General features: G+C 43.8%; 2 protein-coding genes across 6 annotated transcripts in view; both read left to right on the forward strand.

The window, feature by feature from the left end:
- IQGAP2 (IQ motif containing GTPase activating protein 2) overlaps positions 1-2,905 on the forward strand; it is a 305,467-nt gene extending 302,562 nt beyond the window's left edge. For all 4 annotated transcript variants that reach the window (XM_002815661.5, XM_054555643.2, XM_054555645.2 and 1 more), the window contains one exon: positions 1,976-2,905. In XM_002815661.5, coding sequence (XP_002815707.1) covers positions 1,976-2,089 — 114 coding nt within the window. In that variant the 3' untranslated portion in view covers positions 2,090-2,905. The remainder of the gene's footprint in view (positions 1-1,975) is intronic.
- Positions 2,906-10,778: 7,873 nt separating this feature from the next.
- The window catches only part of F2R (coagulation factor II thrombin receptor), a 126,391-nt gene continuing 124,398 nt past the window's right edge, over positions 10,779-12,771 (forward strand). The window contains exon 1 of one of the 2 annotated variants that reach the window (XM_002815664.5): positions 10,779-11,172. In XM_002815664.5, coding sequence (XP_002815710.2) covers positions 11,085-11,172 — 88 coding nt within the window. In that variant the 5' untranslated portion in view covers positions 10,779-11,084. The remainder of the gene's footprint in view (positions 11,173-12,771) is intronic. The other variant, XM_054555647.2, reaches the window with a different exon arrangement.

The following is a 12,771-nucleotide window of genomic DNA, read 5'->3' on the forward strand; positions in this document are numbered from 1 at the left end:
CTAGTCCGCTGCCTGTCTCATAGGATTCCAGTTGATCCTGCAAGACAAGAGTAGCTTACAAAGGGTTTGCATATACCTTAATCTCATATCTCATTCCCAGTAGCACCCTTGTGAAATTGGCGGTGTTATCCCTAATTTACACACAGGGAAACAGAACTTCAGAGAAGTTATGTCATGTTGCAAGGTCTTAAGATAGCAAATGGCAGAGCTAAAACTAAAGTCTGCTTTTCAAGTCATGAGTTCAGCCATGTTTTCTCTGCTCCCTACTTTGGGAACCCAGCTACTTCCCCTACATATGCCATTCCTTTTCAATCTAACTCTATTGGTTTAATTCTTTTCCACTAGACTTTGTTTAACAGATGTTGCATTTCCCAGAGGAAAAGTGAATCTCCTCTACACTCTAAATAGCTAAAAGTATTATTGATGAAAGGACTTCAATTCCCTATAGAATTTTAGTTCTAGAAGCATATCTGAATAATGTAGGGTTTTCTTGAGTGCAGTGAGAGGTAATTGAGGAAGTGGAGGAGGAAGCTGTCAAGAGTCAAAGTTCTCTCAAAGATGACTCCAACTTCTACAGTTGACCTTGCTAGAAACAAGAAAATAAGACTTAGATATTGGGCCAGGACAGCTCAGGAATTATATCTTCCATTGGGAAAGGCTTCCTGTACCTATGTTACTATGAAATGTTACAGCTTAGTTTCATGCATATGGCTGGTGTGATCCAGTTACTTATTTTAAAAAGAGGGTTGATTTCCTTTGTTTATATGCTGGCAGTGAAAAACAGAACGATAGTTCGACTTAAGAATGAGGGCTTGTTCTCAGTACAGAAACAGAAGTAGCCTAGATCAAGAAGTGCAGACCACCGCTTTGTACAATGGTCTCCAAACTTTGGTCACTTCCTCAGGAAATAGTATGAGCACTTCTCTTCATACATAGTTATTTGTAAAGTATACATGCTTCTGCTATTGTACTCTAAAACATGCTGTATAAAATATATACCAAAAACATCCAAAAAATGAGAAAAAATAAATAGAAATAGGAGTTCTAATATTCTTTTTGCCTCCCCAGTGAATGTCTTGCTCACTTCACTTTAGAAAACAGTGCTTTCTGTGTTTTTGTTTTTGTTTTTGTTTTTCGGGTTTTTTGAGACAGAGTCTTTCTCTGTCACCGAGGCTGGAGTACAGCAGTGCAATCTTGGCTCCTGCAATCTCTGCCTACTCTGTTCAAGTGATTTTCCTGCCTCACCCTCCTGAGTAGCTGGGATTACAAGTGTGCACCACCACGCCCAGCTAATTTTTGTATTTTTAGTAGAGATGGGGTTTCACCATGCTGGCCAGGCTGGTCTCACTCTCCTGACCTCAAGTGATCCACCTGCCTCAGCCTCTCAAACTGCTGGTATTACAGGAATGAGCCACCACACCCAGCCAGAAAACACTGCTTTCTAAAGAATATGCATCTAGCCAGAATTTTGTGTTTCGACATTTTCAATTAAAAATTGAAATTATATATCTGACATTAACTTAATGATCATTTTCTTTCATACAGCCCTTATCAATTCTAAAAAACTATTTTCTTTCATCTAAGTCACAATCACTTGGGAATTTATTAAAATGCAAATTAATGGGCCCCACCAGAGAGCTACATAATAAGAAATTCCTGTGGGAGGAGCCCAGGCAGCCTTTATTTTAACTAGCCTATGTTTTTCACCAGATGATTCTGATGTACACTTAAGTTTTAGAACCCCCATCTATGGCCTGGTGCCATGGCATGCACCTGTAGTCCTGGCTCCTCGGGAGGCTGAGGTGGGAAGATAGCTTAAGCCAGGAGTTTGAGACCAACCTGGGCAACATAGTTAGACCCCACCTAGGTGATTAGGTCAATTGAATCTGACTTTTGTCAACAAATTCTTCTAATATGTTTTTTAAATGCACAAAATGTCAAAGTTGAGATTTAATGATGCTTTTTACAATTTCAGGATTTACTTCAGATGCAATATGAAGGAGTAGCTGTAATGAAAATGTTTGATAAGGTTAAAGTGAATGTAAACCTTCTCATATACCTGCTGAACAAGAAATTCTATGGAAAGTGAAGTGCCTGCAGAAATTTCATGGATTCTGTATCATCTGGATTAGGAAATGAATTTGTTTAATATTTTTGTTTTTAAACATGATTGAAATCACTGCTTATAAATGTGTGATTTTTTTTTAAATGACCAAAACTGTTCTGAAGAATGTACCCAGGTGCCTTTTTGCTAATTTGATACTATAATAGAATGAGACATAAAATGAATTAATGGAAACATATCCACACTGTACTGTGGTATAGGTACTCTGATTTAAAACTTTGGACATCCTGTGATCTGTTTTAAAGTTGAGGGGTGGGGAATTTAGCTGACTAGGGACAAACATGTAAACCTATTTTCCTATGAAAAAAATTTTAAATGTCCCACTTGAATAATGTAATTCTTCATAGTTTTTTTTATCTATGGATAAATGGAAACCTAATTATTTGTAATGAATTATTTAGACAGTTCTAAGCCCTGTCTTCTGGGAGTTATCAATTTTAAAGAGAACTTTTGTGCAATTCAAATGAAGTTTTTATAAGTAATTGAAAATGACAACACAATAACACTTTCTGTATAAAAGTATATATTTTATGTGATTTATTCCTACTAAATGAAAGTGCACTACTGCCTCATGTAAAGACTCTTGCACGCAGAGCCTTTAAGTAACTAAGGAACAACATAGATAGTGAGCATAATCCCCACCTCCACCCCTCACAATTTATTTGAATACTTCAATTGTGCCTCTCAATTTTTTGTAATGCTAAAAAATCAGTATCTAGATGGTTTTTAAATGTATTCTCTGGAAATTGTTTTATGTAAAATAAATGTTACTTAATTCCATTAATTTGGCTTTTAAGTTGTCTTAATAAATCAAAGTCATTTAGTGGGTAAGGGAAGATTCTTGGTCGGGTTTGTCAGGAGATAATACATTTCTTGCTGTACTGGTTAAAGTATAGAGCAAGCTGCTGTAAGGAAAAGATACAAAACCCTGGAGTCTAAAACAAGGGGTAGAAGTTTGTTTTTCTCAAATTCAGCTCAAAGGTGAGCAGATCCACAAGGTAAAGAGTTCCAGGTGGGTCAGTTGACTCTGTCCTTGGACTGATTCCCCCCAGCCAGGTGAGGAAGAGGATGGCGAAGAAGTCCAGGGCAAGCCTTTTCAGTTATACACATCACTTTAACTTCCACTTACATTGTATTGGCCAAAACTGAGTCACGTGGACACAGCTAGCTAAAGATAGTTAGGCAGCCATGTAGCCAGTGAATACAGAGAGGTAGAGAGGGAATTGGGTCTGTTATTAAAAGGAGAAAAGGAGTGTGAATCCTGCCGACAGTTTAGGAGTCTCCACCACAAAAGGATTCCAGACTCTCAGGCCAGAACCTCCCTGCCACTTTGTTCATGCCTGCAACAGGCTTTATTTTTTCACAAATTGCAAAATACTGAGAAAGTAGGTTAGTTTATGTACATGTGGCACAAATAAACTTGAAGTGTAAGACCAACAGAATTTGGAAAATTCAAATTAAAAAAAGTAAAATCTGCTACTTTAGTGATGGTTTCAGGCTATATATATTTTTTTGACAGAGATAAATAGCTTAAAACAATGCTCACTATCTCAACAGTTTGTGAGTATGTATGTTTTTAATGCATTAGCCTTAATGCAGGCTTTGGTAAAAGGAATTAAATATACAGTTAAGTTTCACGTTGAAAATAAACCTCCCTCTTGCCCTACTGCTAGCATTGGAAAGGGGAACAGGAGCCAGGGGCAATGAGGGGTGGGCGGGGTAAGCTTCCTTCTTGCTCCGGGCAAGTCTTTTAGTGGAAATGTATAGGAGGAGCCAAAATTAGGGAGCAATGTTTTGGAGGCAAAAGCCAGCCTTTCCCAGCATCTCTGAAAGGAGCTTGTCTTAACTTATTGCAACACTGAATGATATGCTTGAATGTTATTTGTACGAATAAAGATATTTGCATCATGTCAATACCTTCAAGGAACGCTGTGCATGATTTCTCTGTTGGCCCACAAGATGAGGTTATTGTTGAAGATATCACCAATTGCTATTTGTGAGTTCTTTAAGCGGTATGAATGACTGGGTGACCCGAGAAGAAGGCTCGTGATGAAGGAACAAAACCAAGGGCCATCGGGGCCTGGGTGTAGCAGACTTCAGTTTATAGAGATTTGTTGGAGCCAAGTCCTGTGCTACTCTTTAAGAGGACTAAACTGTCCCTCAAGCCAGAGGACAATTCTTGATAACCCTGAGCCTGAGCCACTAAGGACTCCAACTTCCTCCCAGAGCCCATAGATTTTTCTTACTCAATGGAAAAGGTTTTTTGTTGTTTGGGTTTTTTGTTTGTTTGCTTTTTTGCTTTTAAACGCTGAGCAATTGAAACTATAACTTGTTTTTGCAAAACTGACTCCTGTATTTTGATTATTTTGATCTTAAAAGCAAAAAGGACTTATGCAACACTCTAGGTGCTCTCAAAGGATATGCTTTAGTGGTCTTCAAGAGAAGGAAAATATGTGTATGCTTTATTCTGAAAGTTAGTGGTGAAGAAAGACCGGCTTGGTGTGACCGTTGTCTGATATGAATGATCTGAACTATAATTATACGTTAGTGTTTGTGTGTGGTTGGGCACAAATTAGAAATGCTATTCATGATGTGATTTTTATGACTTTGTCATTAAGTAGGGATTTGTGGTATTCCTCAAACATTCCAACAGGCAAACCACAAAACTCTGAATGGTGAAAGTTGTCTTTATTTTGAAAAATTATAGTGAGCACTGGATGTTCTTATTGCTGGTTAGCTTTTTCAAAAATCTATTGCCAATGTTACTAAAACCAAACTTGGTAACAGGTTACAACAGAGGCCCCCTAAGCTCCAGAGGACAGAATCTGTGTTTCAGTCACTCTAAATCCAGAGCCTGGCAATGCTTTGTAAATAAGTGGCAGGTGCAGACAGGGGTTCTAGCAATGGAATGAAAAGCAGACAGACCCTACCACCCCCACTGCCCCTCAGGAGTCCACTATTACTTCAGGTTGGCACTTGTATGAATGGGGCTTTTACTTATTATCTCAGCCTAAAAATGAATAGCCTCTCAACTCAATCTCCAAATAAAATATCTTATACAGATTTACTATGTTGCCTCACTGTTTTCCTTAGAGTATAAAATCTTTTAGCTAAAATATATTGAAAGGGAAATCAATGAAGAGGGAGAACTGGGAGATAATGTGTTCACCTTACTTAACTGGAATTAAAGTTTTTGGTTTTTGTTGTCTTTTAATAGATACTGAATTTGACCTTTGCTTAGCACCCTAAATCATAGGGATAGCCCACTATTCTATCTATGGTAGAAATATAGTTGTTGATCCATTATGAGAGATTAACTTCTAAATCTAAGCTGACAGTACAGGTTTATAACAACAAAAGACAGAAACAGGTCATCTGTTGGTTAGCTTGTAACCTGATTACAAACCTTCTGTTTGCTTTAAAAAACAAATGTGGCAATATATACACAGAATCTGGTAGTGCCTCAATCTACTTTGAATACTTTCATATGAGCTCTGGTATCCCCATCATTAGCTTCCAAAGGGAAATTACTATGCAAGTTCTTAGAATATACTATTGTCTTTGGAACACTTCAAATAGAAGAGTGGTAACCAGAATACCTGAAGCAGGTAGATCATCTGATGGCTTACATGAAACTGCTTTCATATCATCTAGTTATTAAAATGTTTACTACGTTGATGCCACGTTTGTTTGAAAACACTACTAAATACCATAAACATTATGGGAGGATGGCTAATGACTCATACTATTTGGTACCAGGCAAGTTAAAACAGAGAAAATGAAAACCGGAAACTAACGTCAAGTGGTTCCAATATGAATGATGCTGCAAAGTCAAGATTTCATTTCCAAGAAATATTTTTAGCAACTCTGGTTAGGCAGATTTTCAACATGTTTGTCATCTCTGGTTAGGTAGATTTTCTACTCTGGGAAACCTACAGATGTTTGCTCTAAAACTGACAAAGGGGTTTTGGTAGGTATGGCGTGGAACAAATGAAGTAGTGGGTTATCTTCTTCAAAAAGCTCTTAAGAGGCCGGGCGCGGTGGCTCACACTTATAATCCCAGCGCTTTGGGAGGCCAAGGCGGGCAGATCACCTGAGGTTGGGTGTTAGCAACAGGCCCCCAAATCTGGCCATAAACTGGCCCAAAAACTGGCCATAAACAAAATCTCTGCAGCACTGTGACATGTTCGTGACGGCCATGACCCCACGCTGGAAGGCTGTGGGTTTACTGGAATGAGGGCAGGGAACACCTGGCCCACCCAGGGCAGAAAACCGCTTAAGGCGTTCTTAAACCACAAACAGTAGCATGAGTGATCTGTGCCTGGACATGTTCCTACTGCAGATAACTAGCAAGAGCCACCCCTTTGTTTCGGCCCATCCCTTTATTTCCCATAAGGAATACTTTCAGTAAATGTTATTACGACTGGCTTGCTGTCAATAAATATATGGGTAAATCTCTGTTCGAGGCTCTCAGCTCTGAAGGCTGTGAGACCTCTGATTTCCCACTCCACAATCTATATTTCTGTGTGTATGTCTTTAATTCCTCTAGCACCGCTGGGTTAGGGTCTCCACCACCAAGCTGGTCTCGGCAGTCGGGAGTTCGAGATCAGCCTGACCAACATGGAGAAACCCAGTCTCTACCAAAAAAAATACAAAAATTAGCCGGGCGTGGTGGCGCATGCCTGTAATCCCAGCTACTTGGGAGGCTGAGGCAGGAGAATCGCTCCAACCCAGGAGGGGAGGTTATGGTGAGCCAAGATCTGGCCATTGCACTCCAGCCTGGGCAACAAGTGCAAAACTCCGTCTCAAAAAAAAAAAAAAGCTCTTAAGAGCACATAAACATAGGAACTTCGTGAAGTCTGAGGACAAAACAAAAAACAACATCACTAACAGACCATAAAATTAGAAATCAGTCACAAAAAGCCAGTCAAAATATCCAAGAATTTATGGTTGAAGATTGAATGAAATTGACAAAATATTTAGACCTGAATTTTATATATGCACATATCAAAACTTTCAAAATGTAGCTGACATGGTCTTTTGAAGGAGAAGAGGTAAAAAATAATCAGTTCAAAAAATTATACTAAAGAGGCCGGGTGCGGTGGCTCACGCCAGTAATCCCAGCACTTTGGGAGGCCAAGGCAGGCGGATCACGAGGTTAGGAGATCGAGACTGTCCTGGCTAACACGGTGAAACCCCGTCTCTACTAAAAATACAAAAAATTTGCCGGCCGTGGTGGCAGGCGCCTGTAGTCCCAGCTACTCAGGAGGCTGAGGCAGTAGAATGGCGTAAACCCAGGAGGTGGAGGTTGCAGTGAGCCGAGATCGCGCCACTGCACTCCAGCCTGGGCGACAGAGCGAGACTCTGTCTCAAAAAAAAAAAAAAAAAAAAAAATTACACGAAAGAGTAAACTCAAAGAAAGTAGAGGAAAAGAATGAATTAAAGATTTGTTAATAAATAAAAATAAAAGTAATGGAGCAAAAAGATGGGCATTAGAAAATAGTCATTTCTGACCTCTGGTTAGATAAAGGGAAAAAAGCAAAAAATTAGCTATGTTAAGAATATAAATGGGGACGACACTACAGATAAAATAGTTTTATAAGACTAAAATGTATTATATGTATACAAGGGAATAGTATACTATTTTAAAAGAATTAGATAAACATGTACCAAACAAGCCTCAAAAAAATACAACTGGCAGAAATATTCCTAGAAGGAATCCGTTAGTCAATATGCACAAAGCATTTAAGCATTTCATTATTTTTGTTTTTTTGTTTTTGTTTTTGTTTTTTTTGAGACAGAGTCTTGCTCTGTTGCCCAGACTGGAGTGCAGTGGTGCAATTTTGGCCCACTGCAAACTCCGCCTCCCAGGTTCAAGATTTTCTCCTGCCTCAGCCTCCCAAGTAACTGGGATTACAGGTGCACACCACTATGCCCAGCTAATTTTTGTATTTTTAGTAGAGACGGAGTTTCTCCATGCTGGCCAGGCTGGTCTCGAACTCCTGACCTCAAGTGATCTGACCACTTCGGTTTCTCAAAGTGCTAGGATTACAGGCGTGAGCCACTGCACCCAGGCTTCATTGTACCTCTTTTTGTCACTAGAGGTACATTTTGTTCTAATAACTAAGACCCCAAAGCATCCTTTTAAGCTTTATCGTTTTGTAAAATGGTTAAAAATAACATTTTCCACCAATGACACAGATAAAATTTTAAAGTGTGGTCATATTATTCCATTCTTATTTTAAGGATATACATATATGCAATTTGTATGTGGATCCGATTTTTTGAATGATGAACAGAAACTTAGTGGTCAGGTAGCTGGATGCGGTGGCTCACGCCTGTAATCCCAGCATTTTGGGAGGCTGAGGTGGGTGGATCACCTGAGTTCAGGAGTTCAAGGCCAACCTGGCCAATATGGTGAAACCGTCTCTACTAAAAATACAAAAAATTAGCCGGGCGCGGTGGTGGGCGCCTGTAATCCCAGGCACTCGGGAGGCTGAGGCAGGAGAATCGCTTGAACCCAGGAGACGGAGGTTGCTGTGAGCCGAGACCGCGCCATTGCACTCCAGCCTCAGCAACAAGAGTGAAACTCCGCCTCAGGAAAAAGAAAGAAAGAAAGTAAGAAAGACAGAGAGAGAGAGGAAGAGAGGAAGGAAGGAAGGAAGGAAGGAAGGAAGGAAGGAAGGAAGGAAGGAAGGAAGGAAGGAAGGAAGGAAGGAAGGAAGGAAGGAAGGGAGGGGAGGGGAGGGGAGGGGAGGGGAGGGGAGGAAGGGAGGAAGGAAGGAAGGAAGGAAGGAAAGAAACTTAGTGGTCAGATGGCAACTATGGGAGGGGAGGCAGAAGGTAATTTATTTTTCATTTCATATCCTTCAACTATCAGAAATTTTGTCATATGTGTTTATATTTTACACTGTTTCATTGATTCTAAAATGCCTTTTCTTCATAACCCTGAAATTGGAGTGTTTCTTACAATCATTGGTATGTCACATTTTTTTCTGGCTTGTGGTAATGGATTAAAATGATGAATTGTAAAATCAATGACGTCTTAGGAATAATAAAAAATAGTTAATAGTGAATGAAGAACTATGTAATTTTAACGGTTCACATTTACTCTTGGGTATGTTTCCAGAGGATAACTGAATGGGGATAGATTTTAAATAGCTTTATTTAACTGGGTACTTCCGTAATTTAGTGACCAACTTCTGTGTACAACAAGGTACTGTGCTTTGAAGATGATGGGAGAATACAGGGAAGAACGAAATCGCCTCTGATCGTACTTTCTCCACGGATGTAAGTGTCCGGGCTCTAGTGGGGGAATGATACTCTTCATGCGAAATTCACTTTTGAAAAAGGCTTAGAAACCTGACCAGCGGCTCTCAGCTGCAGCTTATCAACCACAGAACTCCGAATACGCCCGCACATCAGTGCGCTGGGTTAAGAGGAGAAGGGGCTGCGGCTGAGCTTTCCTAGAAACAGCTATTTGGGGACCCATTTCCTGTTGGAGTCTGAAAGGCGAACGCACACCCCCAGCCGCGACGTCCCCTGGGGGCCCTTAGCAGACTGCCAGGCGAGTGTCCCCGCCCTGTGCCTTGAATTTAGCCAAACTCCTTTAATATCAGGCCTGGCGCGGTGGTTCACGCCTGTAATCCCAGCACTTTAGGAGGCTGAGGCAGGAGGATCGCTTGAGGCCAGCAGTTAAATTAGCCGGACATGGTCGCGCGCGCCTTTCTGTGGTCCCAGCTAATCCGGAGGCTGGGGCGAAAGGGTGGCCTGAGCCCGGGAGATCGAGGCTGCAGTGAGCCGTGTTGGCGCCACTGCACTCCAGCCTGGGCGACAGGGCAGGACCCTGCCTCAAAAACAAAACAAACTGTAATATCGTTCAAGAACTCAAGAACGTGTGAAGGACACTTGGAAAGTTACCAGGCCACTTCTCTCCTGGGCGCCCGCGGCCCTAGAAGGCCGGCCTCACCTGCAGACGCGCGCCCTCCTCCCGGATGCGCAGGTGACCCCGGCGGGTGGCGCGGGAAAGGGAAGAGCTCCGCGAGGCCGCGCCGGGAGGAAGCGGGAGAAGCCGCTCTTCCTATTCCACTCGCAGTCTGCGCGTGGGGGAAACGAGTGCCCGGCATATGAAACGCCTAACTTCGCGAAATAAAGAGAGACGTATAAAAGTTCAAGAATTTTGTCCAAACTCAAGGGCCTTTCTCATTTAGGGGCAACCCTGTCACTACATCATAAACTTTTAAATCCGTGATCCCCACGTTACAAAAGCAGAAGTCCCTTTTAGACTTTTAGCGAAAACTGAACTTTGCCGGTGTCCCACAAGGAGGGAGGGAGGACGGGAGGCCACGCCAGGGCTGCAGGGCTGCAGGGCATGGACGCATCCTGGCTGGGGCGTCCACTGTCGACGTCTCCACATCCCAGGAGGGTCGAGACGGCCGCGGGAAGCGGCCGCTGGAAGCAGCCGGCGAGCCGTGCGGCCCCATTCCAAGGACCCCGCCAGTCTGAGTCACTGACAGTTTCGCGAATCAACGGCGCCCAGAGGAAAAAACTTCTCATTTGGACTTCTAGGCCCGGCAGTGGCCCGCGGCCAGGGCCCCCCAGTAGGGCGGGGCGGGGCGGGGCGCACAGAGCCAGAGGGGCTTGCGGGCGGCGGCGGAGGGACCGCGGGGAGGGGGCGCCGAGCGGCGGCAGCGCAGAGACTCTCATTGCGCGCCGGGGGGCGCCCTTCCTCGCTCGCGCCCGCGCGACCGCGCGCCCCAGTCCCGCCCCGTCCGGCTCACCGCCCCAGACACAGCGCTCGCCGAGGTTCTCTCGGACCCTGATCTTACCCGCGGGCACCCTGCGCTCTGCCTGCCGCGAAGACCGGCTCCCCGACCCGCAGAAGTCAGGAGAGAGGGTGAAGCGGAACAGCACGAGGCGGGGCAGCCTCCCGGAGCAGCGCCGCGCAGAGCCCGGGACAATGGGGCCGCGGCGGCTGCTGCTGGTGACCGCCTGCTTCAGTCTGTGCGGCCCGCTGTTGTCTGCCCGCACCCGGGCCCGCAGGCCAGGTGAGAGGGGCACGGAAATGGGGTGCGCGGGCGGAGGGACGCCGAGGGGAGACTGCGGGGGTCACTGTTGCGCCTTCTCCTCACCCCTGCCTCAGTTTCCTCCGAAAGCCAAACTGGCATTTGGGCTGAGATCTAGAGTTTTTTCCAGTCACGTTTAGGTGGGGCGTGCCACCCCCTTCGCGGGCCTAGTCGATGCCCCTTTGGACTGGATCTTGGAGGGTGCAGCCCGCCTGCCATGGGGTGTTGGATATGGAGGAGGATGGCGCGGAAGCCCCCTGGGGGAGCCTGCAGTCCTGCGTTGCACTTGTCATTGTGTAGCCTGTTTCTCCCAGGACCACCCCCAAAAAGAAAAGCTCTCACGTTGCTCCACCAATAAACGTTCCGATCTTTAAAATCTAAAGTGGCGAACCGCTGCCGCTGAAGTTTTGCCTTGTTGGAAGTTTTTTTCTTGCACATTTTACAGGCGAGAAAAGTGGTGTAGAGAAAAGCCCAGGCAGTCCCTTGGCATGTTTAGCAGAGAATCAGTACCAGCAGCCCCCGGCCCGGCCTTGTGTCCAGGAGGTGCGCAGGGTGCGATATGTATGGTGACAATAGCAGAGGCTCCGCGTGGAGGGATGGGAGGGGGCATGCGGAGGATTTTGTTGTTAACTAGAATCCATTCCTTCTAAGTGAGTTGAAGAGAGAGATCCCTCCCCAGGACCGGGCTCCCTCGAACACTGTGGGATCCCAGTATTTCTTAACGAGATTTCTGATCCACTGCAAGAAGGTTGCTCCCCTGGAATATTTTCCCCACTAGTAGTCTATTTTTAAGTATCTGACTACTTGACCAAATAAATAAATTTGATTAATTTATTTGGTCAAATATTTTCTATATCCCTTTCCCCAAGAGCAGGACAGATGAGTTGTTTTTAGCCTGTAAAGGCGCTAATTAGAAAGTGAGAAAAGTGTTTTTGAATTTCCTAATAACAATAGTATTTTATAAGTTTGAGCCATTTTTTTGTACGCTGAAAGAAGTTCTAGCGGGTTTTCTTGTTATCGCTAAAAGAATGTGCACTCTCTATTGCTCCCACACTCAAAAAAAAGTGTAGACACATCAAGATTAAGAGGTGACAAAGACATAGCATGTTCTCGCCTCTCTTTGTTCAGGGTGAGTTTTGAGATGCTTTTGGGAAAACTAAGAGCTCCAGACTGGGGCCCAGTGTTTAGCAGTAACTAGCCTGCCTGCAAATAAGTGAGCATTGTTGCCGAAAGTGCTTGAGAGAACACCGAGAACTCCTGAAAAATTGTTTGCGATGAGATATAATTTCACATACCATTATGTAATTTGCACAATGTAGTTTGAGGACAAGCTCTTGAGAATCCAGTGTTTTGTTTAAGATTTGGATCATGGGGTGGAGAACAGGGCTTATAGAAATGCTGCATCCATTGTAGCCACCCTTTCTCACAGTAGCCTCCCAGCAAGGTGTGTAGCTTCATTAGGGAGTGAAGTTAAAGCGTACTGGTTTCTGCCAAGCTTCTTACATCCTCATGGGAGGAGTGGTGCATGTTAATATTGGACAGTGCTGGTGTAGACAGAAAGGCAGGTGGATGAACTTGGCT

Source organism: Pongo abelii, chromosome 4 (genome assembly GCF_028885655.2).
Source record: "Pongo abelii isolate AG06213 chromosome 4, NHGRI_mPonAbe1-v2.0_pri, whole genome shotgun sequence".
Lineage (NCBI taxonomy): Eukaryota > Metazoa > Chordata > Mammalia > Primates > Hominidae > Pongo > Pongo abelii.